Source organism: Echeneis naucrates, chromosome 14 (assembly GCF_900963305.1).
Source record: "Echeneis naucrates chromosome 14, fEcheNa1.1, whole genome shotgun sequence".
Lineage (NCBI taxonomy): Eukaryota > Metazoa > Chordata > Actinopteri > Carangiformes > Echeneidae > Echeneis > Echeneis naucrates.
The window spans coordinates 6,682,677-6,708,928 of NC_042524.1; the positions used below are offsets into that span (position 1 = coordinate 6,682,677).

The window sequence follows — 26,252 nt, forward strand, 5'->3', positions numbered from 1 at the left end:
GGAAAAGGCCGCTGAGGAGACATGGCAGAGAAGATGTTACAGGACACAGTGGATTCACGTTTATTGTTGTCCCGGTCCTTGTGTGTGTTGTTGTGTCTGAAGCGGTGGAGTACTTGTTAAATTTGCGGTCAATATCTTTGTGCAGAAAAAAAGCAAACGAGTTAAATAAATTCCTCTGCCCCCATGTCACAGTCTCTGTGACCTGACTGCAGCTGGAGCCCTCTCCTCTCTGTCTCTTCCTTTCTGATGGAGCTCCCAAACTCAGCTGTTTCTGTCAAAGATAACGTTTTGTGTCGGGCTTTAATACAAGCTAGGCTAATGGACGTTAGCATTAGAGCTGTCCACTTAGCTTACGTTACAAGCTAACGGCCCTGTTTCTTACCTTGCTCTACGTTTCTCGTCCAACATTCACCGTCACCACCTTTTTAAAAAACATTTGCATAGAACATTTCTCAACCCTTTATTTTCTTATTGTCTTTTCTTTTCCTTTCTGATCACCGGACTGATGCTGACTGGACATTTTCCTGCCGAACTTCAGACAACAGGCTAGCATAGCAACAGTAACCAAGGGGGGCGGGGCTTAGCGAAGGCTCGGTGGCCAAACCATTTGTTTGGGGGGGGTTTAGGAAGAAAACAAGTTAGAAACTTCTGTAACTCAAAAAATACTATGTGTTATAAAACTATCACTAAAAAGATAAACAAATCACCTCAGTGGGTGATTCCTTCGCTCTTTTACTGGTCTAGTCTGTATGTCCTGTCTCCGGTCTGGTCTCGGTCCGTTCCTGGAGGGGTGCCGTCACCCGTCTTGTGTGGTTCGGCCTAGGTCCTGGGGGGGGCGCCGTATCTGCATTAGCCCAGTCCATCACTCGCAACCAACTAACTCCGTAGACACGTTCAGGTGCCCACACCGGGAATGGACCTTTACATACATACATTACATTACATTACATACATTATGGGTTACAGTACATCATACAATCAGTTACAGTTACACATTACATTATTACATTATTATACATATTAACATTATCATCACTTAACCCCGGGGTTACATTACATTACATTACACATTCACCGTCCCTAGCCGGGAATCGAACGTCGCCCACCTAGGTGCGGGGCGGCAGCGTTACCACTGCGCCACAGCGCTGCTCGAGTTGCCGCATACATTTGCGTCATTTACGTTACCTGACCTACCTGAACCGTGATGACGTAAAACCCAAAGTGAGCTGGGATTGGCTCCAGCACCCCACGTGACCTATTCTTCTCAGCTCCGAGTCCACGCCTGTTGATTTGTTAATAATTCTTATGAGTAAATAAATACCATGCTTTGTTGCTGAGCTTTTGTTGTGTGTATGCTACAGTTTAACTGGTCGATCGATCAATGACAGTTATGTAGACCTATAGCCTATTTTATGGGCATGTCGTGCAAGAGATAACAGATCATGTGTAAAAATATTAAGTGTTCAGCGAATGGATCATTGACTTTCGTATAAATCACACACTTGCTCTGAACTAACCCAGGACATAAACTAATTCCCAACCCAGTTTCCCAAAGGGCGGCCAGGATGAGCGTTTGTCATGTGAGTGTATGTTCTTTATGTTAAAATGGTAAACTTGTGTTCAACGAGTAATACGGACACTATCCGGTGGGTGTTTCCGAGGAGCAGAAATATGTCATTCGCAGGCGCTCCGCCCGTTTCCAAATGAACGGGAAGCAATAGTAACGTTATAAGTCAAAAATAATGTCATCAATCCGTCAGCCGAGCATGCTAACCAGTTAGCTAACCAGTTAGCTAGCAGTCCATTTCGAAGCGACTAACTAGTGTAAGTGATCCGGCAGTGAGGTTTACTTAACGTAGGCTACTCTCGCACAGATATGCTAGCTGGCATCCATTTACACAAAGATTCACAATTAATGGCCGAACAAATGCATTCTCAATTTATTTTGTTATATAATAAATACCATACCAGTAACCTACACATTGGCTTGTTCCATGTCGCTTTCCGTACACCAACTGTGTTTCTATTTGCGTTTCTTCTTTAAGTACGCACGGTAACTTAGCAACTACGCACGACTCAGCAGTAAATCAGCGTAAAGGGGAACCGGAATTTGGGGGGAACCGAATCGGTTGACACACCGGTCCGTGAAGCAGAAAAGGTTGAGGGCCGCTGTTTTAGGACACAAACACAATGCAACAACATTTGGAGTTGATGTAGTGTATTTTTTTTTATAAATATTATACATAGTTTACTGTGTAAACTGTGCAGATGTATTATTTAAAACTTTGCATCAAACATGAGTGGAATTGGCAGGAGTTCGGTTGGTCTGGTTGGATAGAGCAGATTTTTATTGTTAATGACGGATATCGATCAGCACCTCCCTGGTGGTCTAGTGGTTAGGATTCGGCGCTCTCACCGCCGCGGCCCGGGTTCGATTCCCGGTCAGGGAACAGCTTTTTTTTTTTTTTTTTTTCTTACTGAACAACATCTACCTCTCTGTCGTCCTCGCAGGTGTCTCGGAGTTGGCCTCCGTGTGTAAACCTATTTCCTGGTCGATTTTTGTCCTCAGCAGGCTGCTATGCTACGTCTTTATTTCCTCCTTTGTATTACAAAGTCAACAAAATATGAACTCCCAAACTTTTACATGCAGTTCGAAAGATTTAGTTCAAATCATAAACCAACAGTGAGTGTACAGGTGTGTGTGTGTGTGTGTGTGTGTGTGTGTGTGTGTGTGTGTGTGTGTGTACCCTTTAGAGAGTGGTAGGGTTAAGCAGCTCCCTCTAATCTGAATCGACAGACTGGATTTAATCAATCTGAAGCCACAGAACCCAAGCTGCTGTTGTTAGCACCTGAGAAACCTCCTGAAACTCTGATTTCACACCCTCGGTTCTTGTCATGCATAGAGCAGAACCAGGACATGGTCTCATTGGGCAGGTGGAGTTTGCTCATACGAAGTGCTGGCTGTGTGTGCCAAGCTGCTTTCTGCTCGCCTGCGTGTACGTTGGCGGTTTGTACGTCTGGAGAAGCAGCTTACCCAGGTTTGCAACTCACCAACAGTTCTAGGACAGCAACAATGCTGTTGTCTTGGTTATTAAACTGTTGTGTGTGTGCGTGCAGAGACCATCCTGGAACGATAAAGCGTCGCTGTGCTGGTGTCCTCCTGGTCTCTGCCCTGTCACCTGCAGCAGGGAAAGCCTGGATTCACTGGGCCGATATCAAGGTGAGTACACATGGACAAAACGTCGGCGTCCGCATCTCATTTCTCATTTGGGCTGCAATCCACTGCATGATGACAAATCAGCTATCATAAAACTCCTCCTGTGTCAACAATAACTTTCTGAGATGTCGAGCCAAGTTATGCTCGGTAAGTCTGGTCACCAGGAATCTCCAACAGTGATGCAATGTGGTGTAACAAAGCAAACTTACTCAATCCTGCCACACTCCAATCACCCACCAGATTTTCCATAAACATCCCTCTCTGACTAACCTGACATCTATGTGTAATGGGAATCAGTCCAGTAGCACCACAAACGATACTCACTTCGGTGTGCTCAATGCATTAACAAGTCCCATTGCGATATGCAGAATAATGGCTCTATCCCAAAAATTGCAGGAATATGGGATCAGTATGGGATCTCTTAAGGTAAATGACACGACTGAGGATTGAGCTGTAAATCCAACTGGGTGTGTCCTGAAGCCCAGGAGGCATTTCCACTGGATTTAAAGTGCTCAAAAAGGCACATTTCACTCTTCCAGGTTGATGCCTCTGTGTGGGAGCTGATGGGAGTTCATCTGGAGGGATTTGTTCCTGCTGTCGTTCTGCCGCTGCTGCTAACCATGGTAAATCAGAGACCCCCCACCCAGATTAAGGAACTCGAGAGAAGGATACAGTTTCTACCACAAAAAAAGTAAATAAATAAATAAATAAAAAATACGGAGATGTTTTTCTCAAAACCATATGAGTGCCTGCTTTTCACAGATTAGGTCTGACATTGGAATGATTTGACTGCACAGAGAAGGTTCAGAGGGAAAACTAATACAATAACATAATTCCCTCATTCATCTTTTGCCACTCATCTGTTTCTGGGTCATGGGGGGTGCTGGAGCCAATTCCAGCTCACATTGGGCAAGGACGGGGTTCACCTTGGACTGGTCACCAGTCGATCACAGGGCCAACACACAGAGACAGACAGAAATGAACAAACACCCACACTCACACCTACGGACAATTTAGAGTCACCAATTAACCCAAACATGATGTCTTTTGACAGTGGGAGGAAACCCACGCAGGCACGGGGAGAACACACAAACTCTACATAGAAAGGCCCCAGGCCCGGGAACCAAACCCACAACCTTATTATCGTGGGGCAACAGTGCTAACCACTATGACAAAACAGCAATTTTAACTGTTTTTACTTCCTTGTTTTCATTACCCCCCAGACCCAAAGACAACTTGAGAACATTCAAGATAAATTTATTTGGCTGCAGGAAAGATTATCGTATGGATTCTGTTTCCCTCTTAGTACATTTTATTTACACTACAGTAAGACAGTTTTGACATTCAGAGATTCAGTTTCCATTCCTGTTGTATTACAACATGGCTTTACTGCAGGTTATAACGATATCCCATGTGCATGCTTAAACCACACATTGAAAAGCTGTGCCCTGCTGTTTCTACATTCCAGTCTTTGATCTTATTTTATATACTTCAACTGGATGTTGTAAACAACTGACTTTATTCAAAACATCAGGTTTTTTATCTCGGTCCCCAGGTTCATTCTGCAGTAGACGACCCCAATGGCTTCACCATGGAAGTGCTCTCTGCACTGGGTGAGTATGTGTATATATATTTATGCTTGCATGTATTTCATCTTTATGTCATCATAAGATTTGACTGAATTTTGCAGATGTTCAGTCGTGGAGACTTTGCTTTGGAGACGTAGTGTGGCTCCGGAACCAGGTGGTGGCACCACTGATGGAGGAGCTGGTGTTCAGAGGGGCCATGCTGCCCATGCTGGTGCCCTGTGTAGGACCCACAGCTGCCATTTTTATGGCTCCATTGTTCTTTGGTGTTGGTATGGATACCAGATTTCCAGCCTGTAAATAACTTGAGGTTGAAATCCATTTTTCTCTCTCTCACGCTCTCTTTTTTGGGTCAACAAATGATAAAATTTGTGTTTGATGAAAAATTTTCTCTTCTGAATCCATGTTAGCAAATGGTGACTTTCAATGTCAGGATTTTGCTAACCAAAGAAACTCTTCTTGTCGTTCTTTTAGTCTGTTTGTTCAAGCTCATTTTCACCACATCACTGAGCAACGGCGCCTCCAGAAAGCCAGTATGAGAGTCATTCTCCTGATGGCAGGTAAGTGAACCCAACAAGAAACCTAAAATGAAACAATGCAAACAAAATGATTACAATGTCGGTGCACTAACTCATAAAAAAAAATTTCTTTGGCTGATGGATGATTTATTACACAGATGGTATGATTAACTTTATCATGATCATAGATTATGGCTTAATATATACATGAAGGATTATAATGTAAGCATATTATTCATAAAATTTTGAAATATCATATTGATGTTGCAGAAGAACAGTATAACTATGACTCTTCCACTGAACTGCTCTATCTGCTGTTTTGTCGCAGGGCTGCAATTTTTGTACACAACTGTGTTTGGTAGCTTTACTGCCTTCATATTCAGGAGAATTGGTGAAATATGGAGATACAGTAATAGACTATATGGTTGCTCCTCAGCAACAGATGCCACCTTATTTGAACTCTTCTCTCTTTCTTTAGGTCATATTGTAGGCCCCGTTTTATGCCATTCATTCTGTAATCGTCATCAGCTCAGCCCTGCAGCACCATCAATGCACAGCTCTACTCTTCTCATATGCAATGGAGGCCCTGCTGTTTCTGCTGCTGCTCTTCCCTCTGACAGATCTCTTCTTCTATGGTGCTATTCCCATCTGCAGCCTGGCTCCTGCCCCTGCGCGTGCATGCTAGATGAAATTAAATGCAACACAGTAATGCTCTTAAAAATACATCTGTGTGTGGCAGAGAAAGACAAATGAGAACGAGTGAAAGTCGAAGGCAACGGAAGAGACAGCAGTCGAGAAAGATATGCAGACAGAGCGAGAGAAAGACGGACAGTAACACAAACACCACGGCCAACAAACACATGATAGGAACCAGAGCGTAGACAGATGGTGATGTCAAGTCACTTTACCAGGACAAATAAGGCCATGCAAGACAAGATTGTACTGAAAATACTGAGAAAAATGGTTTCTGCCAGAAGCAACAAGAGCATTGCCAGAAAAGAGAGAGAAGAGAAAGAGAAGAGAAGTGCGATTAATGGAGGAAAGAAAAGGAAAGGGGAGGATGGGGGGAATCATTAGTGTGTCTCCAAGGAAATTCAGAATGTGGGGGATAGGAGGCTAGGCTAGAGGAAATGCGAGGAGAGGAGAGGAGACGACAGGAGAGAAGTCATTCAGGGTCAGTGAAAAAGTGAAAGGTTGTGCCCATTGAAAATTACGAGACTGTGAAGTTTTTTGAAAAAAACTTTGTACTCCATTTTTACTCCATTGTGTCTAGACATCACATCAACATGGTCTCTTATTAAACACAATGTGATAGAATTTGGAAGAATGGGTTAGGTTTATATATATATATATATATATATATATATATATGGGTTGATATTTCTACTAAGCCAACTGAAAAAGCACATTTCTCAAATAGTCTAAATATTCCTCCTAACCTTAACATATTGTATCCACAGATTTAAAGTGGAGTCTCTGTGAGCAGTGACTGTCTAACATCTCCCCATTACTTCTGGTACAAACTAACATGTGCTGACAAATTAAAATTTACTGTCTTTTCAGCGGTGAGGAGATTTAAAGGAATTAAGGAGGGATTTTTAAAATCTCTGTTTATTCAAGGATAGATTGCTGATTTCTCATCATGCTCCCTCTCTGGTTTACATTCATATATTTCATCTCAGTCATACTTGGGTCCTCTCCAGTACAGCAACACAGACCTCAGCTGCTGGCTGCTGAAGGTTTGAGAATCTGGAGGACTTCGCTGCTCTGCATCAAGTTTGACAGGAGTTTTTGCAAGATGTGACTGTGCTACCTATTTGCAGCTCTTGTGCTTTTCCTTTGAGAATTAAATGGGGATAAAACCCAACAACCTTTGATTTGGCCGCCACTGTCTGAGGCTGTAAGGTGACCACTGCCTCACAGCTGGGAATGTGAAGCCAAGACAGCAGAACAATAGAGAGAGGCTGTTATTCAACTTCAGTGCAGAGCGCTGGTCTGCAGAAGATTTTAACATTGTGGTTAGAAAGTAATTTACCATCATTTGCTGATGCTGCTTTTTGAGCCTCTCACATGAGAAATGTGAATGTGGGGTAAAAAACATATAACATTTAAACAGGAAGGGACCAGATGGAATAAGCTGAACTGATGCTGGGTTATTTTAAAGGTCCAGCTGACTTTGTTTCTATGTGTCTATGCGTTTGTGAAGAATTACAATCCTTTCTTCTCACTGTTAATGCATTCACCATTACACAAGCACACATGCAATAACACACAAACAGCCCCCTCCTTGGAGAAATATCAGTGTATCATGAAAGACTCTACAAAGAAGTGTAAGATGAATGTGTGTGTGTGTCTGTGTGTGCATGTGCATGGCTTTGTCTATGGAAAAGCTGAGCCTATCATCTGGTAAAGGAATAATCTGTCAGGAATTATCCAGCACTCTCTCCATCGCTCTTTCTGCCTCTCAGCAGTTTTGTTTAGTTTTTTTTTTTTTTTAAACCTTAAGAACCAGGGTTTCTGTTTGTCTGAGGTTTGTATACACATTTGTGATTTTTTTTTCATACATCAGTGCCACTCGAGCTATGGTTTGTTGTGTTTCTCTCTTTTTTTCTTCAAAACTCAAGAATGTTTTTGTGGGGCTCTCAAGCTTAGTCACTGCAGTTTCCATCCGTGGCCATGTTTGTCTTAAACTTGTCATATGACTCCTTAACGAAATTCAGTAGCAGCTGTTCATACAATGGCATTCATTTTCCCTTTTTCCACTGTATAACAGAATAAAGAATGTCATGAAAAAAATAGTAAAGTAAGTAAGTAAAAGTAAAAATCTCTTAAATCTTTTTTCAGGGAAGTATGTAAATGAAGAAACTAATTAGATTTCCCAAATTCTGCCCATATGCTTAAGAGTTTCTGTCCTGCAATCTGACAATCTGAAATTGTTCCACTGGCACTGCACAGTTGATTGAGGCAGCTGGCCGTGTTTGGACTGGGAAGCTCCCAGGTATGAGCATGTGCTAAAGCCAGCAAAAATACAGAAGAAAATGGCTGAAAAGTATGTAACCCAGTGAAATAAAGACATACAAATACTTATAAATAAGCATTTTAGCTTAGACATCTGCAATGCAGCATCCAAACACTTTTGGTTGATCGATTTAGTAACTATATATTTCAGCTGACAGGAATTTACTCTCTCTCTGGATTGAACAGTTGGACAGCAATCCCAGTCAACTCAGATGATTGTGGTGAAGATTTCTTGACAATCTGGGTGTGGAAGGAGCCATGAAAGATGAAACATATGGACCTTGTAGAAGAAGCGGATAAAAGTACCGTCTTTTTCCTCCAGTCCACAGAAATCACCAGGAATGCCTACACTCCATTATTTAACCACAAGGCCGCAGCTAATTGCTTCAGTGTGTGGATGTGGATGTGCATTTGTGCATTTGTATGTGCGCTCGTGTGTGTGACATAAGACACCAGTGGTTGGGAAAAATGAACAACTGACGTGTCCTGCTGTATTTGATATGGCACGACTGTTTGAACAGGCTCAAAGGGTGCACGTCCATACTGCGTTGACCCCAGACACGGAGGAAATAACACTGTGGGTCTCCCAGAGCTGAGAAGGAAAGACTGGTCATCCTAGGATCAGAAACATAAAAACTTTTTTTAATTGTCTAAGCAAAAGGAGGGAAAAGTGTGACATGCACGCAGGAACAAATACATATATCAATATCGAACCTGGATATTTTGTGGTATGTATGAAATGATACGACAGTTAAAACCATTGAAGTTGACCTCATTTGTTGCATTTACTGTAAATGTCAAAACCATGTGCAAAAGCCGCTGCTCCCCAGTCACAGTTGGAAGTTACTTAGTACAAATGTGATCTGATTTGTTGGGTGCTCAAGGCTCCTCAATGGTGGCAAGGAAAGTCAAAGGCAGGGAGGGACAAGGGCTTCTCTAACCCTCCACCCTCTCCCTGAATTATCCTGCTAGTCTGATTTTAGCTCTGATTTAAATCTCATAGAGCTCCTGTCACAGCTGCAGCCACTTTAGTCTCATTTAAGTGGTCTACCCAAACTGCTCTGTAACTCAGACAATCCAAAGCTCACATCCCAGAAAGCAGGCAAGGTTTGTTTGCCAGCTCGCTTTCAGCATCATTTATACTTATTTATGATACACTTGCTCTTTTAACGTCTACAAGTGCAGCAAGTGAGTACCGTCAACTCGGTCTGCCTGTCTGGTGAAATCACTGTGTTAAAATGTTTTGTCGTTGTGCTGGCTGGTGTTTTATTCAGCCCTCCAGTGTATCCATCTATAGACATGTTAACACCTTGAACTTTCAAACATTCGCTCATCTTTCTTTCTCCCACTTATCCGTTTACAGGTTTTTGGGGGGTGCTGAAGCCGATCCCAGTTTACATTGGGCAAGGATGGGATACACCCTGGACAGGTCGCCAGTCCATGACAAGGACCCATGCAGGCACGGGTAGAACATGCAAACTGTGACCACCTTGCTGTGGGGCGACAGCTCTCTTCTAGCACAGCTCAGGTCTTAGATTTGTTAAAAAAAATATGTCTGTTCACTGGAGGAAAGGAATCTGAAATGTCTTATCAGTCCAGATACTAAAAGTTGAGTGGCCATGAAATCAAGAACAGCCATTGGGTGGCTAAAAAAAATACATGAACAGTTGATGTGAAGTGGAGAGGCCAAGGAGCTGGAAGGTGCATTCAGCTTCTTGGAAGCTAGAAGCTGACAATGTATCAGAGCCAGTAATGATATGTGGCAAGTGGCTAGGATTCAAGGAGGTCGAGGTAGTCTGTGACCGAGGAGGTAGGGAATATAAAATCAAGAGGTCTGTATGTTCCATTAGAGGTCTTTGGATTGGGAGCAGCTTGGAGGTACTGTAAGTAGATTAATGTGAAATGGGGGAATAGTGAGTGCAAGACTATGGAAAGGAGAAGTTTTGTCTGTTCAATCAATTACATCTTTGGAATGTGCTTCTGGGGGGCGTGGCTGTCTGAGCAGGGGGGAGGAGTTGACCAGGCTGAAAGATAGAATAAACAGACCAAGAGTTGAAGGTTTGGGTTAAAAAGCAGGCGTTCTGTGGGAGAGATTGCTGACTCGCAAGCCTAACTAATGAGGTTTAAAGAGAAGAGGGGCAGAGAAGAGCAATGAGAAGATAAGAAAAGGGAGGAGAGTAACAAGAAAGGAGAGGAGGGACAAAAGTGATGAAAGAATAATGAGGAGAGGAAGAGAGGAGAGGAGAATGGGGGTAGTCCAAGAAAAAGAAAAGCAAAGGGAGACCAGAGATGGAGGAGGAGGAGGAGGAGGAGGGGAACAAGCCCAAAAGGCTCTTTAGGTTCTCCAGGATCCTGAGGTTTGTTCTCCCTCTGGTTCTGATAGCTGTTACATAACTGGAAAAGACTGCTGCATTTAGACTGTATATTCTGCCTGCCAAAACCAACACACCACAGCCAGCCAACTCATCTCCTGTACACGGGGAGAACATAGGCTTTGACACACTTGGTTTGTGGTTAAAAACTGATTCAAAGATACATACAGCATACAGACCTTTTCCATCTCATCATCTGTGAGTTAAGAGGCTACAGTGGGTGAAACGTTGCTGTCATTCTGAGGCTGCATTGCACAGCGGCGTCCCACATCCAGACCCGGAGGAAAGCTGCCGTATGTAACAACATTAAGCTGCCTCGGTTGTGCTGTCACACTTTCCAAAAGAGAGAAAATGTGATGAGCATCAGCGTGAAGTTCTTCTGTTTGCATAAGCACTTTTCCACTCATGTTTGGGATTGTTGTTTGGCAGTTCAGTTTGGTTTTGTGTGGTAGACCATCATTTACAATATCTTACACAGTTGTTCCTCAGAATCTGCAAATCTGTAACAGTTCTGTCAAATCTTCAACCCTGAAATCACAGTGGCTCAGTTGTTGTTCAGTGTTATTTGGCTCCTATTTCTGAATGGCTATAAGAAAAATAACAAGGTCATATTTTTGTCTATGACTTCACACTAAAAAGCCAGCTTGTGTGATACAAGTGGAGGTACCCCTAGTCCTGTGCTCCCCAGCTACTGAGAGGTCAGACTGATGCACATCTGGCATTTCCTGTTTCCTCTCCTCCTCATGCCCCCAAGTGGTGGCCACACACTGAAGAACACTCATGCATACAATTAGACATCTGTGCCCAAAGAAGTTATTGAAAAACTTTGTTTGCAAACCCCCACACAAATGCCTGTTCCAACAGGTATTCTTGTCCCATACTCAAATGTTTCCATTGGGCTGTAAAAACTTCCAGCTGCTATAGACTTGGTAAAAGAAAAACATGACAGAAAAAGAGAGTGGGAAATGGGGTGGATGACGGAAATAGAGGAAAGCGAGTGAAAAATAATGTAAAGACAGAGATGAAGAAGGAATGAGGGGAAAAAAATCAACACAAAAACAATAAGAGGCTGATGGAGAACAGGAGACACAGACAGAAGGTGGAGGAGAAAAAGGAGAAGAAGGTGGAGACAATCTTTGCATCTCACAGGGCTGACAAACACTTTCCACTCCTGTCCATACTTGAGTGCTTTGTGCATGTGTCTGTGTGTGCGTGCATGTGCATGTGCGTGCGTATTTGAAGCCATAGGCAAGATGGGGGGGACAGAATGGTGCCGTATGGTTTTCATAACCCTCTGAGGGTTTTCAACCCCCTTCCCGAACTCACACACACATCCCACCATACCACCACTCCAACTCATCAGCCCCTCCAGCCCCCTTATACACTCAGACACTTTACCAGCCCCCTCTTCCAAAAACACACTATTCTTTTTCCTCTACGTAGCCCCCCTCTCCTCACCCTCCCCCATCTTTCTCTCTTTCTGTGGTCCAGCCAGAGAGCCAACTTCTGCAGAAGCAAGAAAGCAGGATCTGACACAGGAGACGTTTTTTGTCACTGAAACTCATCAGATTCATTATGGACTCCATTTTACTCTTTTGGATGTAAATGAAGGACAGATAGCTCCATTCAAAGGTTTTTAACCTTGGACTCCACTACTACTTCACTGGACTTTATTTTGGACCTGTATTGGGCTCAGTTGGACTTTCTAAGGGATGCACTTGGATTGCATTGGTTTCTATTGCTTTCATAGAGCATCTTGAGAAATCCATTTCATTGTGAGACCAGCACTGACAGTTTACTGATGAATGGCGTTTGATGGATTGTGCACTCCAGGGCTATTTGCTGAGCAACTCGGACGATCTATTTTAGATAATCAGATGTTAGTTTTGGACCGTTTTGCCTGAGATTTGTTCCATTCATAACCAGTTAGATCAGACTATTTATTGAAATACAGACTGATTGCATGGCATTAGTTTGAAGTGGGAAAAATCAAGTCTAGGGGTCAGAAAAGTTTTTTTTATTTTTTGTTTTTGTTTTTTTTATCATAATTGATTTTGTTATTTATTTTGACAATCAGTTTGAGACATTCATTTGAATGTTGGCCTAGTTTAAACCTAATATCTTGGTGGAGGATGCAAAAGACCATGAGGAGAAGTAGCAGCAGCAACATGGCTCTCCTGTGTATCCTGTGGCTGCTAATGGTCTGTCTGGCTCCGGGAAGCCAAGGACAGAGGCTGAGGGAGGCGGAAGCGGAGCATCCAGCTGCCAGGGCTCACCTGGCAGAAAAAGATGCCATCTGCCACCTGGAGGGATGCTATGCTGTCTTCCTACAGAAGAGAACCTTCAGGGAGGCTGGGCGCAGCTGCCGGGAGCGAGGTGGGACGCTTGCGACGATGCATACCCATGAGGCAGCGGGTGTGGTCCATGAGCTCCTGTCAGCCATCGAGCCACAGGGGACCAGGTTAAGGCTTCGCCTCTGGATTGGGCTGCACAGACCCCCACGCCAGTGTTCATCCACCCGGCCCCTCAGAGGATTCGTCTGGGTCACAGGTCTCATATTTTTAACATTTCATCTTCCTCTGTTCCCATTAATGACTTTCTGCACTATATGAGTCATTTTATTGTATTTTTAATAGCTGAGCTCAGCCAAAATGCTCCCAAAATAAAGATAAACTACCTAATTATACGTTTTCTTTTACAATTAAGAATCGAAATTTCTGAACATGACCTAATGGAAAATTGGAGGGCCAGGAGAGATGTGGTCAAAAATTCATTAGTTAACTATGCCCTCTGGATTAAATTGGCCCTGGCAGTGTTTCCAGCCAGAATTGTGACTTCTCTGTCAGCTTCCAGAGCTCTGCACTGAATGGTTATTACATTAACTGCTTTTGTTTCACAGAGACAGAGCTGGCGCGACAGTTGAAGTTCAGCCTCCTTTTGACCTCACAGCTACCCCTCAGCCTGATTTAGTCATTACACAAACTTTGGCTTTTAAAAACCAGAGGGTTTTTTTTTTTTATCACTCAGTGTGTCTGACTTCATCTTTTCTTTAAAAAGACTTTAAACAGATGCAATTTGCAACAGTTACTAATCAAACTTACTTGTTTTTTTTATCTTTTGTCATTATTTCAAGGGTCAGTTTCCATAATAGTCTATTTCTATATGTAGCCTGTAGCACACCTAACCCTTTTATATTAAAACAGTAATGAATGAAGTTGAATTCTATACATATCAACTGTAATGGTTATTAACACATTGCAAGATGTTTATTATAAATAAAGAGCAGATGGGTTGATGTAAAAGAAAATAATCAAAAAAGAGATTTTGTGCTTTTACCAACCTGGTCTTATTTCTGTAAATAGGAGACCAGGATGGCCAGTTCACTAACTGGCTCCGTGAAGACAGCCCTGGGACTTGTGCAGTCCCTCGATGTGTGGCCATGACTGTCCATATTTCAGAGAGCGGGCGTGACAGAAATGACAACTTTCGATGGCTCGATGGCTCCTGCACTTTGCCATTGGACGGATACGTTTGCCAGTACAACTACAGGGGAATGTGCTCTCCACTGGAGGATGAGGGCCGAGGTCCAGCTGTTTACACCACCCCATTTCAACTTGTCAGTACCCTGCTGACTCATGTGCCCTATGGGTCTGTAGCCAATCTACCATGTCCTGTGGACAGCTCGGCCCCAGATGCTGGTGCTCAGGAGACTGTGCGGTGTACGGAGAAAGATGGTGAGACAGTCGGCTGGTCCAAAGATGCCCCACTCTGCTCGTCCAGTGTGGTTGTAAAAAACCAAGACTGGTGTAGTAATGACCATGGATGTGAGCAGTACTGCCAAAACACTGACACAGACTACTACTGTTACTGTTCTGAGGGCTTTATAATAGATGAAGATGGTTACAGCTGTAATATTGACCCTCTTAGCCAAACTGAAACCCCTGAATTGTCCTCCGACTCTGCTGGTCCCACTGACCGGCCTCAAATCAATCAGGTCTGTGTGGAAATGGGGTGTGAGTACAACTGTATGGAGACAGCACGGGGCGTCCGCTGCACATGCCCCCCAGGCTACCAAATGGGGCCCGATGGCCGCAGATGTTCAGATGTAGATGAATGTCAACAGCAACCATGTCCACAACTTTGTGTCAACATCCCAGGAACTTTCCATTGTACCTGCCACTCCGGGTACCAGCCAGACGATGAGGGCGAGTGTGTGGACATTGATGAGTGCCTGGATGAAGACAGCTGTGAAGGCACCTGTGAAAACACAGTGGGTTCTTTCACATGCCAGTGTAACCCTGGGTACAAGTTTGGAAGTGAAGGGCAGTGTGTGGACATTGATGAGTGTGTTGGGGAGTCGCCCTGCCAACAGCAGTGTCTGAATTACATGGGCGGATACCAATGCTACTGTGACAATGGCTATGACCTGCAGTCAGATGGACTTAGCTGCCTGCCTTCGGCGGATGATGAAGAATACTCCACCCTGACCCCTGACCCCAGTGACTCTTCTCATGTACCTGTTGTGGATCCAAACCACGACATTCCTTGGTCCACCTCGTTCACCCCTGACCCAAACTTTGAACCCGATACTAATTTTGACATTGACTGGCGTACAGAAGTCCCTGAGGGACTCTCTCCTGACATGACTCAGGGGCAGGACAATTATCTCAACCACTGGGATGACATATCACCAAAGCGACATCAGACAGCCCCGTCGCCAACACAGAAATATAACACAGGCAATGAAATTGACAATGAGGCTAAGTCGGGGGCGAGAGAAGTTAGTGATGAAATGGAAGTTGAGACTGAAAATGGGTCAGCCAGTGCTGGTGAAGGAAAGGCATCGAAGACGGATAGTGAAAAAGATGTCAGTGGCACAGCGGAGGCAGGAGATGGATCTTCTGAGGGCAAACGGAAACACGACAGGAGCTGGCTGCTAGTGGCCCTGCTGGTGCCTCTGTGTGTGTTCCTCGTAGTGATGCTAGCTTTGGGGATCGTCTACTGCACCAGTTGTGCTGTGGACAAGAGCCTGAGTTTCTCAGACTGCTATCGTTGGATACTCCCTACAACACCTCCTGACAGGAGGGACGGCAAAACCCAAGCATGAACCCTAAAATAAACAAATACAAGTGCGCGCGCGCACACACACACACACACACACACACACACTCACACACACACACACAGACTCATACAGATGTGTTGAAAGCCCAGATGTCTGTTCCCATTTCTCTTGTGATGGAGGTCCGGTCACTGAAACTACTATTTGGATGTAGTACAGATGATTGGCTCTCATCAAGGAAAACATAATACTTCCTGTTGCACACCCTTTGTAAATAATTCACTCTCATCATGTGTTAAAATTCAATAAAACCAATAAACTGATGAATTGCTGTGTGGTTTGTGAGCCTATCAAAGTTATAAAAGGAAATACACCAAAGTAATGAGCAAATACACACACAAAAAGAAACACATGTGGAAAGAATGCGTGGTTATGATTTCATGGCTCCATGTGTGAAAGCAAATTTAAGACTTTGGTGAATTTTCCACGCAAAATTTTTAAAGGGAGGGGAAGGACACGCACATTTGAAATTTCTTCACTGTGGGTGCTGTTGAGAAACACGACATTTTGATGGAGTCTACTCTGTAATCAAATCTCCGTTCTGATCTTGCAACAGGATTTAACATTTGAGGACACATTTATTTGGGCTGCTGCTCATGAGAGAGAAAAAAAATCCTGACATATGCACCAAGGATATGTGAGGAAGATAAATTGTTTGTGGTATGAGAACATGTTCAAAACATCTGAGTGAGGAGAAAATGGCTGATGGAAAAGGACAGGGCAGGAGATGACGATCAGCCTCGCTAAGAACAGGACTGATGGGAGAAATCTGACAAACCTGACAGGAGGAAATAGAGAAGCTTTGCACAAAATAAAAACATAATTGTAGGAAACCACATGCCACCTTTAATGGGCATCTGTCATCTCTGGCTTACTAAAACACACTATGACATATTTAAGATTTTCCTACAGCTTAGTACTACTGAGTCAACAGCTTATTGAAGAAGGGCTGTTTTAGGCTTCATTCATTCCTAACCTGGTATTACTTAGTTATCTGCTGACTGTGTGTGTTGTGTTGTGTTGACTAACTCCAGAAGATGGCAGAGATGCAACCATTGACGAGGCCGCCTGCCATGAAAGCCCCACAGAGTAAGAGGGGTGGGGGAGGGAAGAGCCGGCTCAGGCTTCAGCTGGGCTAAAAACGAAAAAAGTTACCATTCACTGGACGACGGGGTGTCCGGCAGCGTTTTGTAGACATTGGTCCTGTGCCTTACATCCGGGGCACAGCATGTACTACAGCCGGACCGTGAAGAGATGTGTCCGCTGGTGGAAAAAGATACCGACGAGGATGGGATTCGAACCCACGCGTGCAGAGCACAATGGATTAGCAGTCCATCGCCTTAACCACTCGGCCACCTCGTCACATGCCGTCTGTGCGCCATCGTATCGGTAATTATTTGTGCTATGAGGTGATATCGGCTTGTTTGTGTGTTTGTGTAGTGTCATGGACTCTGCGCCCCGAACGACACGGCCGCCGCATGTCACGACTGACGTGGGAAGAGATGATCCGCACGGGAAGTGTATTGTGTGTTGTGTGTTGTTCGGCGCGGCCACGGCGGCCCTATTGGGTAAAAATTCCCATCATTCATAGCGCGGGCGTTGTGATTGGTTGGGGGGGGCGGGCCTAAAGTGAATGAATACAGGAAGTGTGGAGCGTGAGACTGCAATTTGACGTTCGCAGGAGCTGTTTGGAAAGAATACGGTAACAATCTGGTGAGTTAGTTTAGAGCTCTACACCTCATGAGATTCCTCAATAGCAGCCAGTCGTGTAAGGAAATCGGTAGCACTCTATCTCCTGCCTCATGTTTTTCCCACAGAATTTCGGGGGGTATTTAAATGCTTCAAGCACTCAGCACCGGTTTAGCATGTACGCTAAGAGCTAACGTTAACCCCCGTTAGCTGTATGCAGCAGCCCGGAGTCATTAACGTTTTCTTCAGTATTGTTTTTAAATGTGTGGCTTTAGTGTTGTCTTTTCTAAGAGTCCTGATATTTAAGAACACGCAAAAACGTTACTTTCCTTCTTGCCTTTCTTTTCTGTTACATTTTAAAGTCACTGGTTTTAATGTGAAAGTGAAAAGAAAGCTGACCTGCAGTTACCTATTTCCTCCTGAACCCGGGCCAATTTCAAACTTCATCCTCAGCTTTGATTTATAATGGACAAATGTAATTCGAGTAAACAATGTTTTTATCTTTGTCTGCATCCCAAGCTTAACTTTAGCTCTTAATTTAACCCACAATGTAATAATATCCCACCAATGTCATCATTTAAGTCATTTGAAGTTCTCCTTCTGTGTCTCCAGACCTATCAAATGTCTTAGATAATCTCAAAATATAACAAATCCATAGGCAGCAGTAATGAATCAGTATTACTTTTATTGGCAGATCAGTGAAAGGACACTGTCTTGATAAGGAATTATATGCAGATATATGACTGAACAGCAGTCTAATTGGTTTTGACACCATTGAACAAAGCTGTTGCAGCGATGTTGTAAAAGTCTGTATTAGTTGGTGTATTCAACTGAATGGCAGCTGCTGAAAGTGCACAGGCTGCTTAACATGGATGGAAGTACATCCCAGCACACAATGTATTTATAAAATCAATGTATCTCATTTGTTTTTTTTCTATTTCTCTATTCTCTCTTTTCTTTTTTTTTTCTTTCACAATCCATTTATTTTCATTCGACCTTATCTACTCTTCTCTTTTTGATTATTTTCTCTTCCCATTTCTGAACTCAGTTCCTCATCATCACTGCTTAACGTCAGAGTAAAGATGGTGGACTCTCAGTACTACCTCCCAAATGACATTGGCATTTCAGCACTTGACTGTGGTGAGGCCTTCCGTCTGCTTTCACCTCAGGAGAAGATGTACGCCCACTACTTGTCACGTGCCGCTTGGTATGTTACTAATCACAGGCAATAGCAACAACAGCAAGTCAACATTGGGAAAATGAATAGAGCTCTTAATTGTGAAAAGAAATATCTTGCTCATTGTAGAGAATACAGATAAAAGTTTTTGGAAAGGGTTAGGCCTTCCGTCCTGCTGAGTGAAAAAACACTGACTGTTTTAGGTATGGCGGTCTGGCAGTGTTGCTGCAGACATCCCCCGAGTCGGCAAACATCTACGTCTTGCTTCAAAGACTCTTCAGGAAGCAGACTCCTTCACAGCTGGCTCAGGTCGCCACAGCAGCTGGACTCAGCTCTGAGGAGTACCAGGTATACAGTCTCTTATAGCATGTGGGTATGCTTGAGACATACTTTCATCCATACAAGTGCAAACATGTAAAGGCATTCATTGTACCACACACAAAAGCAATTTATTATATTTTTTCTCTTTTGTGTGAAATTTAGGCTTTCTTGGTGTATGCAGCAGGCCTGTATGCCAATATGGGAAACTACAAGTCTTTTGGAGACACAAAGTTCATCCCTAATCTACCTAAGGTAAGAAGATCTGGTGTCTCACTTGACAGCAACATGTTAGTGTATTATAACGTGATAATAATTTGTAATGCTACATCACCACTACTGTGATAATATTTCTAAACTTTCTGCATTTGTGGTTCCACTCAGGACAAGCTGAAGGCTCTGGTGTGGGCCAGCCAGGCATTTCAGGAGCAGCCCGCTGAGATGGAGGCTCTGTGGGAGAGCTGCTCATGTCGTCTTTATTCTCTGGAAGACAAACAGAAACAGCTGGGGCTGGGCGACAAGGTGGGAGTTCAGTAAACAGTTCAAGCCAGCTTGGTCGAAAACTATCTCACTGTAAATATATCATGTGTTGCTTTTTTTTTCCTGTAGGGCATTACAACCTACTTCTCAGGAAACTGCTGTCTGGAAGATGCTGAGCTGGCTCAGAAGTTCCTTGACTCAAAGGTGAGGAGAATGTACACTTCAAATGAATTATCTCTGACCTCTTTTCTCTTATATCCTGGACTGTGGTATGTCATTCTCTTCCTTCGAACAAGCTAAATTTATATTTTAAAATAATTTCTTAACATATACTCCAGTCTAATTATCTTTTGTCTTGTGGTGTGTCTTTAGAAACTTTCTGCCTACAACACTCGTCTGTTTAAGAGGGAAAATGGAGGGAAAGCCTGTTATGAGGTGCGCTTGGCCTCCGCTGTGCAGAAAGGTCAGAACTTAAGTGAAGTAATTGTACAAAAAACCTGAAAATATTCATAAATACAACATTCATCTCCCAACTGTAAATATTTTTTGAATGTGTATTGCATGGCATGGCTCCAGATCTGAATGAAAAACATTATTGCTGTTGATGGTGCCTCATTGTCAATGATAATAAAAATAAATATGTGCTGCTGCCTCACAGATTGTGCTGTGGATGGGGAATGCGAATCATGCTGTGGCAGCTTCAACTTTGAAGACAAAGAGTTCTCTGTGAAGAGGGGAGACTATGCTCCTCTCATGGAGAAAGTCTGCTATAACCTCCAACAAGCACAGGTGTGAAAACAAGGAATACAATGGAAAAATGAAGTTCACATTCAAGCTCAAGCCCATATTCACCCAGATGTGGAGCAGCACAGGGTTAAAAAGGAGATAATATCAGCAAAGAATTAAACTTTTTAAAGTGTTGCTCTCTTTCCAAATTATTGTTACAGGCCTACGCCGCCAATGAGAACCAGAGAAAGATGCTTGAGGAGTATGGGCGTAGTTTCACCCTTGGTTCTGTTGATGCCCATAAAGAGGGCTCACGCTATTGGATCAAAGACAAAGGACCAATTGTTGAGAGGTGAGCCCTCAGTATACCTCTACTGAACATGTTAACTTACTTCATTTCCTAAAGGATCTTGATTTTGATTTTTGATTTTTCAGTCCCTTGTCAAGTTCCTTCTTACAGACTCGTTCTCATGCTGGCTGTTAAAGCTTTTCTAATGTTTAATCACTAAAATCTTTGGTATTCTGCTTATTTTTCCTCATTCCACCTTCCCTCCTTCCTCCCCCTCTCTTTCTCTCAGTTATATAGGTTTCATAGAGAGCTACAGAGACCCATTTGGCTCCAGAGGAGAGTTTGAAGGTAACAGCTACCAGAGTGGTCATTAATAGTGACACCATGGGCCTCCTAAAGTTTTATGGTTACATTACATAGCTGGAGACTTGGGGAGAATCAAAAGTATGGCTGAGCTACTAAAACTCTACCAGACATACAGTGGAAGCAGAAAATATTCAGACCCCTCCAATCTGCACACTTTGTGTCATATGGATATAATTGCCAATAATAACCATCAACATACAAGATAATTAACAAATGTATTAAAATGCCAAAACTATGTCATTTTTAAAGTATTCAGAAGCTTTTTATTCAGAACTTTATAGAGGCCCCATTGGCAGCAAATCTAGCTTTGCTGCCCCGTTGGCGGCGACGCTTTATGCTATACACATAGTTTTATAGTTTGTCTCAATCATCCAAGCGTTGTCATACTGGATGTGATAGTTGTACTGAAAGATGAACTGTGCATGCAGGTTTCCTCCCAGGAACTCTCAGTATTTGACAGCTTTCATTCTCTTAAGTTTAACCAGAGTCCCTGTCCCTGTCTAAACCTTTAGTGCTACTCAAACACTTTGAGGTTGGTTTCACAAGACTTGGAAATCTTCGCCCCCACTCCTTTCTCAGTTTTATAAATACTTTTTATTCAGAGTAGCCCTGTTTTGTTTTTTTTTTTTTTTTTAAGTTAAGTAAGCAGCACTGAAGAAAGTTGTGTATGGTCATGATAGAAAGTAAAAGATAGATTTGTGAATCCATAATTTTAGCTTGTGCTTTTACCTGTAGGTTTTGTTGCGGTGGTGAACAAGGCAATGAGCGAGCGCTTTGGCAAACTGGTGAGCTCAGCTGAAGTCTTGCTTCCGGAGCTGCCCTGGCCCAAGGAGTTTGAGAAGGACACTTTCCTTAAGCCTGACTTCACCTCATTGGATGTTCTCACCTTTGCTGGGAGTGGAATACCAGCTGGCATTAACATCCCCAACTGTATGTTCTCTAATGATGCTAAGTTTACACTTAAAAATTAGATTGGGATTGGGTTCGCTCTGAATGTCAGCATGACACTGTATTTATTTTTTTTTTGTTTTTTGTTTTTTTGTTTTTTTTTCCTTCTGTAGATGATGACATCAGACAATCAGAGGGCTTTAAAAATGTGTCATTAGGCAATGTGCTGGCTGTAGCTTATGCTACACAAAAAGAGAAGCTTACTTTCCTGGAAGAGAATGACAAGGTAATGCCCAAACGTTCCTGGTATTCTTACCCCCCATCTTTTATTTGTATCCCACATTTTCGTGATTGGATATTGTCTAATGTGTTTGTGTATCCAGGAATTGTTCATCAAGTGGAAGGGCCCATCATTTGAAGTTCAGGTTGGACTTCATGAGCTGTTGGGCCATGGAAGTGGCAAGCTGTTTGTCCAGGTCAGGCAAATATAATGTTATAATATTGTAATATACTACAAAGCCTCCATTGTAATACATGGAGCTCCTCTTTGTATAGGACTATTTTGATTATAATGTATTGTTTTGTATGTTATCACATGTTATGTTGAGTTGCTGCTACTGTCCATCTTGGTTACATGGCTATGGAATTTAAATCCTATCAGCACCTGGCCAGAGCTGTACCATTAGTGGTCATATGAATGTTAATTTACACATATGCAAGCAATTAGCTATGGGCCAATTCTACAATGTCACCTTTGAAAGTATATGCAGATAATCTGATATTATCTGCTAATGAAGGTTTTAGAGAAGAATCATCAGAGAAGAAATAAGATCTGATTTGGGTTATGTCTATGTCACTATGTCCTCTGACCCTGCATGCAGGATGACAAGGGCAAATTCAACTTTGACCAGAACAAGGTGGTCAACCCAGAGACCGGAGAACTGGTGAGTGTACTGTTGTGTGTACACCTACCTGCTTCCTGCAAAGACTAAGACTAATTTCACCCTTTGACTGCATCTGTTAAACGAAAGATTTGCCGTGTGAATGTGTCTTTCAGGTGTCCAGTTGGTATCAGGGCAGTGAGACTTGGGACAGTAAATTCTCCACAATTGCCTCCTCTTATGAAGAATGTCGTGCAGAGTGTGTTGGACTCTATCTTTGTCTCAACAAATCAGTCCTGAGGTATAGCCGACTTGCAACCTTTACCCATTCTGTACCTAGGTGAATTTCATCTGCCGAGGAATTAATATAACTGGTGTGTCAGGCATTGATTATTGTGGGGCATGATTTAAGATTTCTGAGGGACAATGAAGGGGTTTTCTTTGTTTAATCCAAGGCAGCATAAACCCATTTATGCTTGAGCTTTTGCCAGGAAATGTTTACTGTACACAATAACATGCTGTTACTCAGGCTTGGTCTATGTTAATGCTGCAAGTAATTTGTGGTGCGGTACATCTGAGCGTTATTTATGATGGGAGATTTGTCTGGATTGCCTGAAAATGAACAAAGTGTTGCTGTGATTTTCTCTTGGATATGATTTTGTATAAGACAAGTCAGTAAGATAAAAACGGACTTGATTAATAGAGAAGACTGCAGTTTTCATTTCATATTTGACATATTAAAGACTTATTTCTTATAGATAAAAAAAACCCACTAAATACAGTACTAGAATTTATTACACTTGCCAAAACCCGAAACCTTTAAATCAATAACTGAAGAAACAAATGAACTAAAGAAACCCTAAGAATCCACGCATTACAGCCCATTAATTTGCTTGTACCTCAGGCCAGCTCTGCTAACAGATGTTGTTTTCCGATGTATCATACGCAGGCTAATCCTTCACTGTTGACATTTTGGGGTAAATTGTGCATCCACAAATTGCCCCCCCTTTGTTTTTGTTTTTTTTTTTTCCCTTTTAAATGAAAATGCATGGAATGGGGATTTCAGTTTAACTACCCAGTATCAGGTAATGCTTGTTTGATGATTTGAGGGGAATAGGCTGTTTACTGTTGCTGTTTTCTGTGTTTATTCTTTAGTATTTTTGGTCACGAAGGCCAGGATGCTGAGGATGTGGTATACATCAACTGGCTCAGTATGGTCAGGGCTGGACTTTTAGGCCTGGAGTTCTACACACCTGAAAGCAAGAGCTGGAGACAGGTACCCTGTCTGCCCACATGCTTTTTCCTACACTGTGTAATCTGTCCCCCTCTTAGCTTGAATCTGTATTTGTCAAACTTCTAAGAGTTCAAACTTGATATAGTAAAAGTAAGAATAAAAGTGTGAGCTGTAAGACATATTTATTCACATCATTATTAGCTTTACACTTAGAAATAATCATGGTTTTTACTCTTAAGAATGAATAGGATACTAAAGATAAAGTTTTTACTTTGAGCAGGCTTTTAAACTAGGGCTTTACATGTAATGATGAATCATAAGTTTAATTTATATAGAACTTCAGAGATACGTAGTGTTGGGTGAGGAGTGTTTACAACACGAGTCAACATACAGACAATAAACCATCTGTCCTTAACAACCTCACTGGCTCAGTCTGATGTGTCTGTGTTTTATAATTCAGCGTATGTCTTGGTGTTAACATGTGTGTCATGTCTGTGCATGGTTTGTCTTTCTCAGGCTCATATGCAGGCTCGCTTTGTGATCCTGCGTGTTCTGCTGGAGGCTGGGGAGGACCTGGTGGGTCTGGAGGAAGTCACAGGACAGGACGGCAAGCCTGACGCTCGGATCACATTGGACCGAAGCAAGATCCACACTGTAGGCAAGAACGCCATCCACAGGTTCCTTTGTAAACTGCAGGTATGTTGATACTTTTACAAATCCACACAGCAGGAAGACATCAGGAACAATATTGTCGAGATATATCACAGGTTATATCACAAGTTACTTGTATTAGCATACCACTGGTCGTTCCCTTTTTTTTTTTTTTTTATTTTAATGGTAGCAGAAATTATCAGCTAATGAATCTATCTATAAAACCTTTGATATATTAATGTGGCCTCAACAGGCCCCAGCAGGCCATCAAATAAGAAGTCTAAAGTTAAAAAATTATGCTTGTTAAGCACCTCTACCCATGATTGGCTTATCATGATATTTTACTCTACCTGAGCTAATCATCATTACTCAAATAAAGAATAAAATAAAGGTTCAGCTCCTCTTGAGTCACCGGTTGTGACAGCAGTTTACTAAGCTCAATTATAGCAACGTGTCCCGTGTAATTGTCGGTGACAGTTAATTGTCACTCTGTTTGACAATCCTCTTAATTTCTCTGCTGCTACAGCTACTAACCTGACTTCACCTTGTTGTAGGTGTTCAAGTCAACGGCAGATGTGGAAGGGGGCAGGGCTCTTTATGATAGCTACTCCAGTGTCAGCAACAGCGGTGCTCACAACTTCTTGCGTCTCCGAGAGACAGTGCTGTTGAGGAAGGAAGCTCGAAAGATGTTTGTCCAGGCCAACACCAAAATTAATGGTTTGTACCTCAAATGAATTTATGGGAGTTCTGTCAGATTTACACAAAAATGCATATACATGTATTTCTTCTGCCAGTTGTATTCACTGCACCTGTGACATTGTGGTTTTCACTTTCAATGGAAATTAATTTGCCTAGCTGGTTATATTTTGTGAAAATTTGAGGAAAGCTTCAAGCAGAAGCTTTTAGGAAGAACTGAAGATGTGCCCACATCTTGTTTCATGTTATTTCAATTTTACCCTTAGTTTTATTCCCAAATCAGACTGAAGTTGTCTTTGTGGTATGTTATATCGCAATGTTTAGTGCATTACCACATTACCAAACTAAATACTCTTCATCACTTTAACACATCATAAGTCTCTGATCAGACTTAAATAGTTTAGGAAAAAACATCAAATCCTATTTCAGGTGTAATTAACTGAGCAGAAACTTGCCATGTTGCCATATCTTCAGTTGTAGCCTCTTGAGGAAATTGCTCAGTTTGTTTCTGACTGTGTGGTTTCTAGGGGACAGCGTAGAGCTGGTGGAATATGAAGGCAGCGCAGAAGGTTTGATTTCCTCCTTCACTGAACGCTTTCAAGATGACGCAGAGCAGGTTGAGGCTGACCTTCTGGAGCTGAGCAAAAGGGACACCCAGTGCTGGTGTTGATGGACGTGTGAAATCAGCACCCACCTCCTTCATATATCTTTTTTTGTTAACAATATAATAGCAACGTGATACTTCATGGAGTCAAAACACAAAACTGCAGTGATTTTAAAATCCTTTTGTAGGACACTTCTGAAGTTTCATACTATAATAAAGCCATAGGACATGAACACATCTGCCAAAGACACCAGCCACAACTCAGATTCTTAAAGCTTCAGGTCTTTGATAACTGGATCAAATACAAATAAATAAGCTCATTAATTTGACACCATCATTCTTTTAGATGCATTTAGAAAGCCCATTTTTCAAGACACACTGACTTCAGTCACAAAAAAAAAAAAAAAAAAAACCCCAACA

At 42.5% G+C, this 26,252-nt stretch overlaps 2 protein-coding genes, 2 non-coding genes and 1 pseudogene across 6 annotated transcripts; 4 read left to right on the top strand and 1 right to left on the bottom strand.

Moving 5' to 3' along the window:
• The first annotated feature begins 1,204 nt into the window (after window positions 1-1,204).
• Window positions 1,205-6,006, top strand: LOC115054516 (CAAX prenyl protease 2-like; annotated as a pseudogene).
• trnae-cuc (transfer RNA glutamic acid (anticodon CUC)) lies at window positions 2,379-2,450 on the top strand. The gene has a single exon. It is a non-coding gene; the product is annotated as a tRNA-Glu (tRNA).
• Window positions 6,007-12,164: 6,158 nt separating the features above from the next.
• LOC115053770 (endosialin-like) lies at window positions 12,165-16,091 on the top strand. The gene is made up of 2 exons (XM_029518537.1): window positions 12,165-13,261; window positions 14,074-16,091. Exons 1-2 carry the CDS (start codon window positions 12,844-12,846, stop codon window positions 15,816-15,818), a joined length of 2,163 nt encoding a protein of 720 aa, XP_029374397.1. The 5' UTR covers window positions 12,165-12,843; the 3' UTR covers window positions 15,819-16,091.
• Window positions 16,092-16,996: 905 nt separating this feature from the next.
• On the top strand, window positions 16,997-26,252 carry LOC115053767 (dipeptidyl peptidase 3-like). 3 transcript variants are annotated; one of them, XM_029518534.1, is made up of 20 exons: window positions 16,997-17,222; window positions 18,105-18,113; window positions 18,571-18,729; window positions 18,903-19,047; window positions 19,183-19,272; window positions 19,402-19,539; window positions 19,627-19,701; window positions 19,870-19,960; window positions 20,156-20,286; window positions 20,445-20,575; window positions 20,802-20,860; window positions 21,614-21,808; window positions 21,940-22,052; window positions 22,150-22,242; window positions 22,648-22,710; window positions 22,824-22,948; window positions 23,803-23,923; window positions 24,398-24,577; window positions 25,087-25,249; window positions 25,756-26,252. In XM_029518534.1, exons 1-20 carry the CDS (start codon window positions 17,062-17,064, stop codon window positions 25,896-25,898), a joined length of 2,385 nt encoding a protein of 794 aa, XP_029374394.1. In that variant the 5' UTR covers window positions 16,997-17,061; the 3' UTR covers window positions 25,899-26,252. The 3 variants fall into 3 exon arrangements, with proteins under 3 accessions (XP_029374394.1, XP_029374393.1, XP_029374395.1); XM_029518533.1 differs by lacking the exon at window positions 18,105-18,113 and having other exon boundaries at window positions 16,998-17,222; XM_029518535.1 differs by lacking the exons at window positions 16,997-17,222; window positions 18,105-18,113 and adding an exon at window positions 17,474-17,546.
• trnas-gcu (transfer RNA serine (anticodon GCU)) lies at window positions 17,114-17,195 on the bottom strand. The gene has a single exon. It is a non-coding gene; the product is annotated as a tRNA-Ser (tRNA).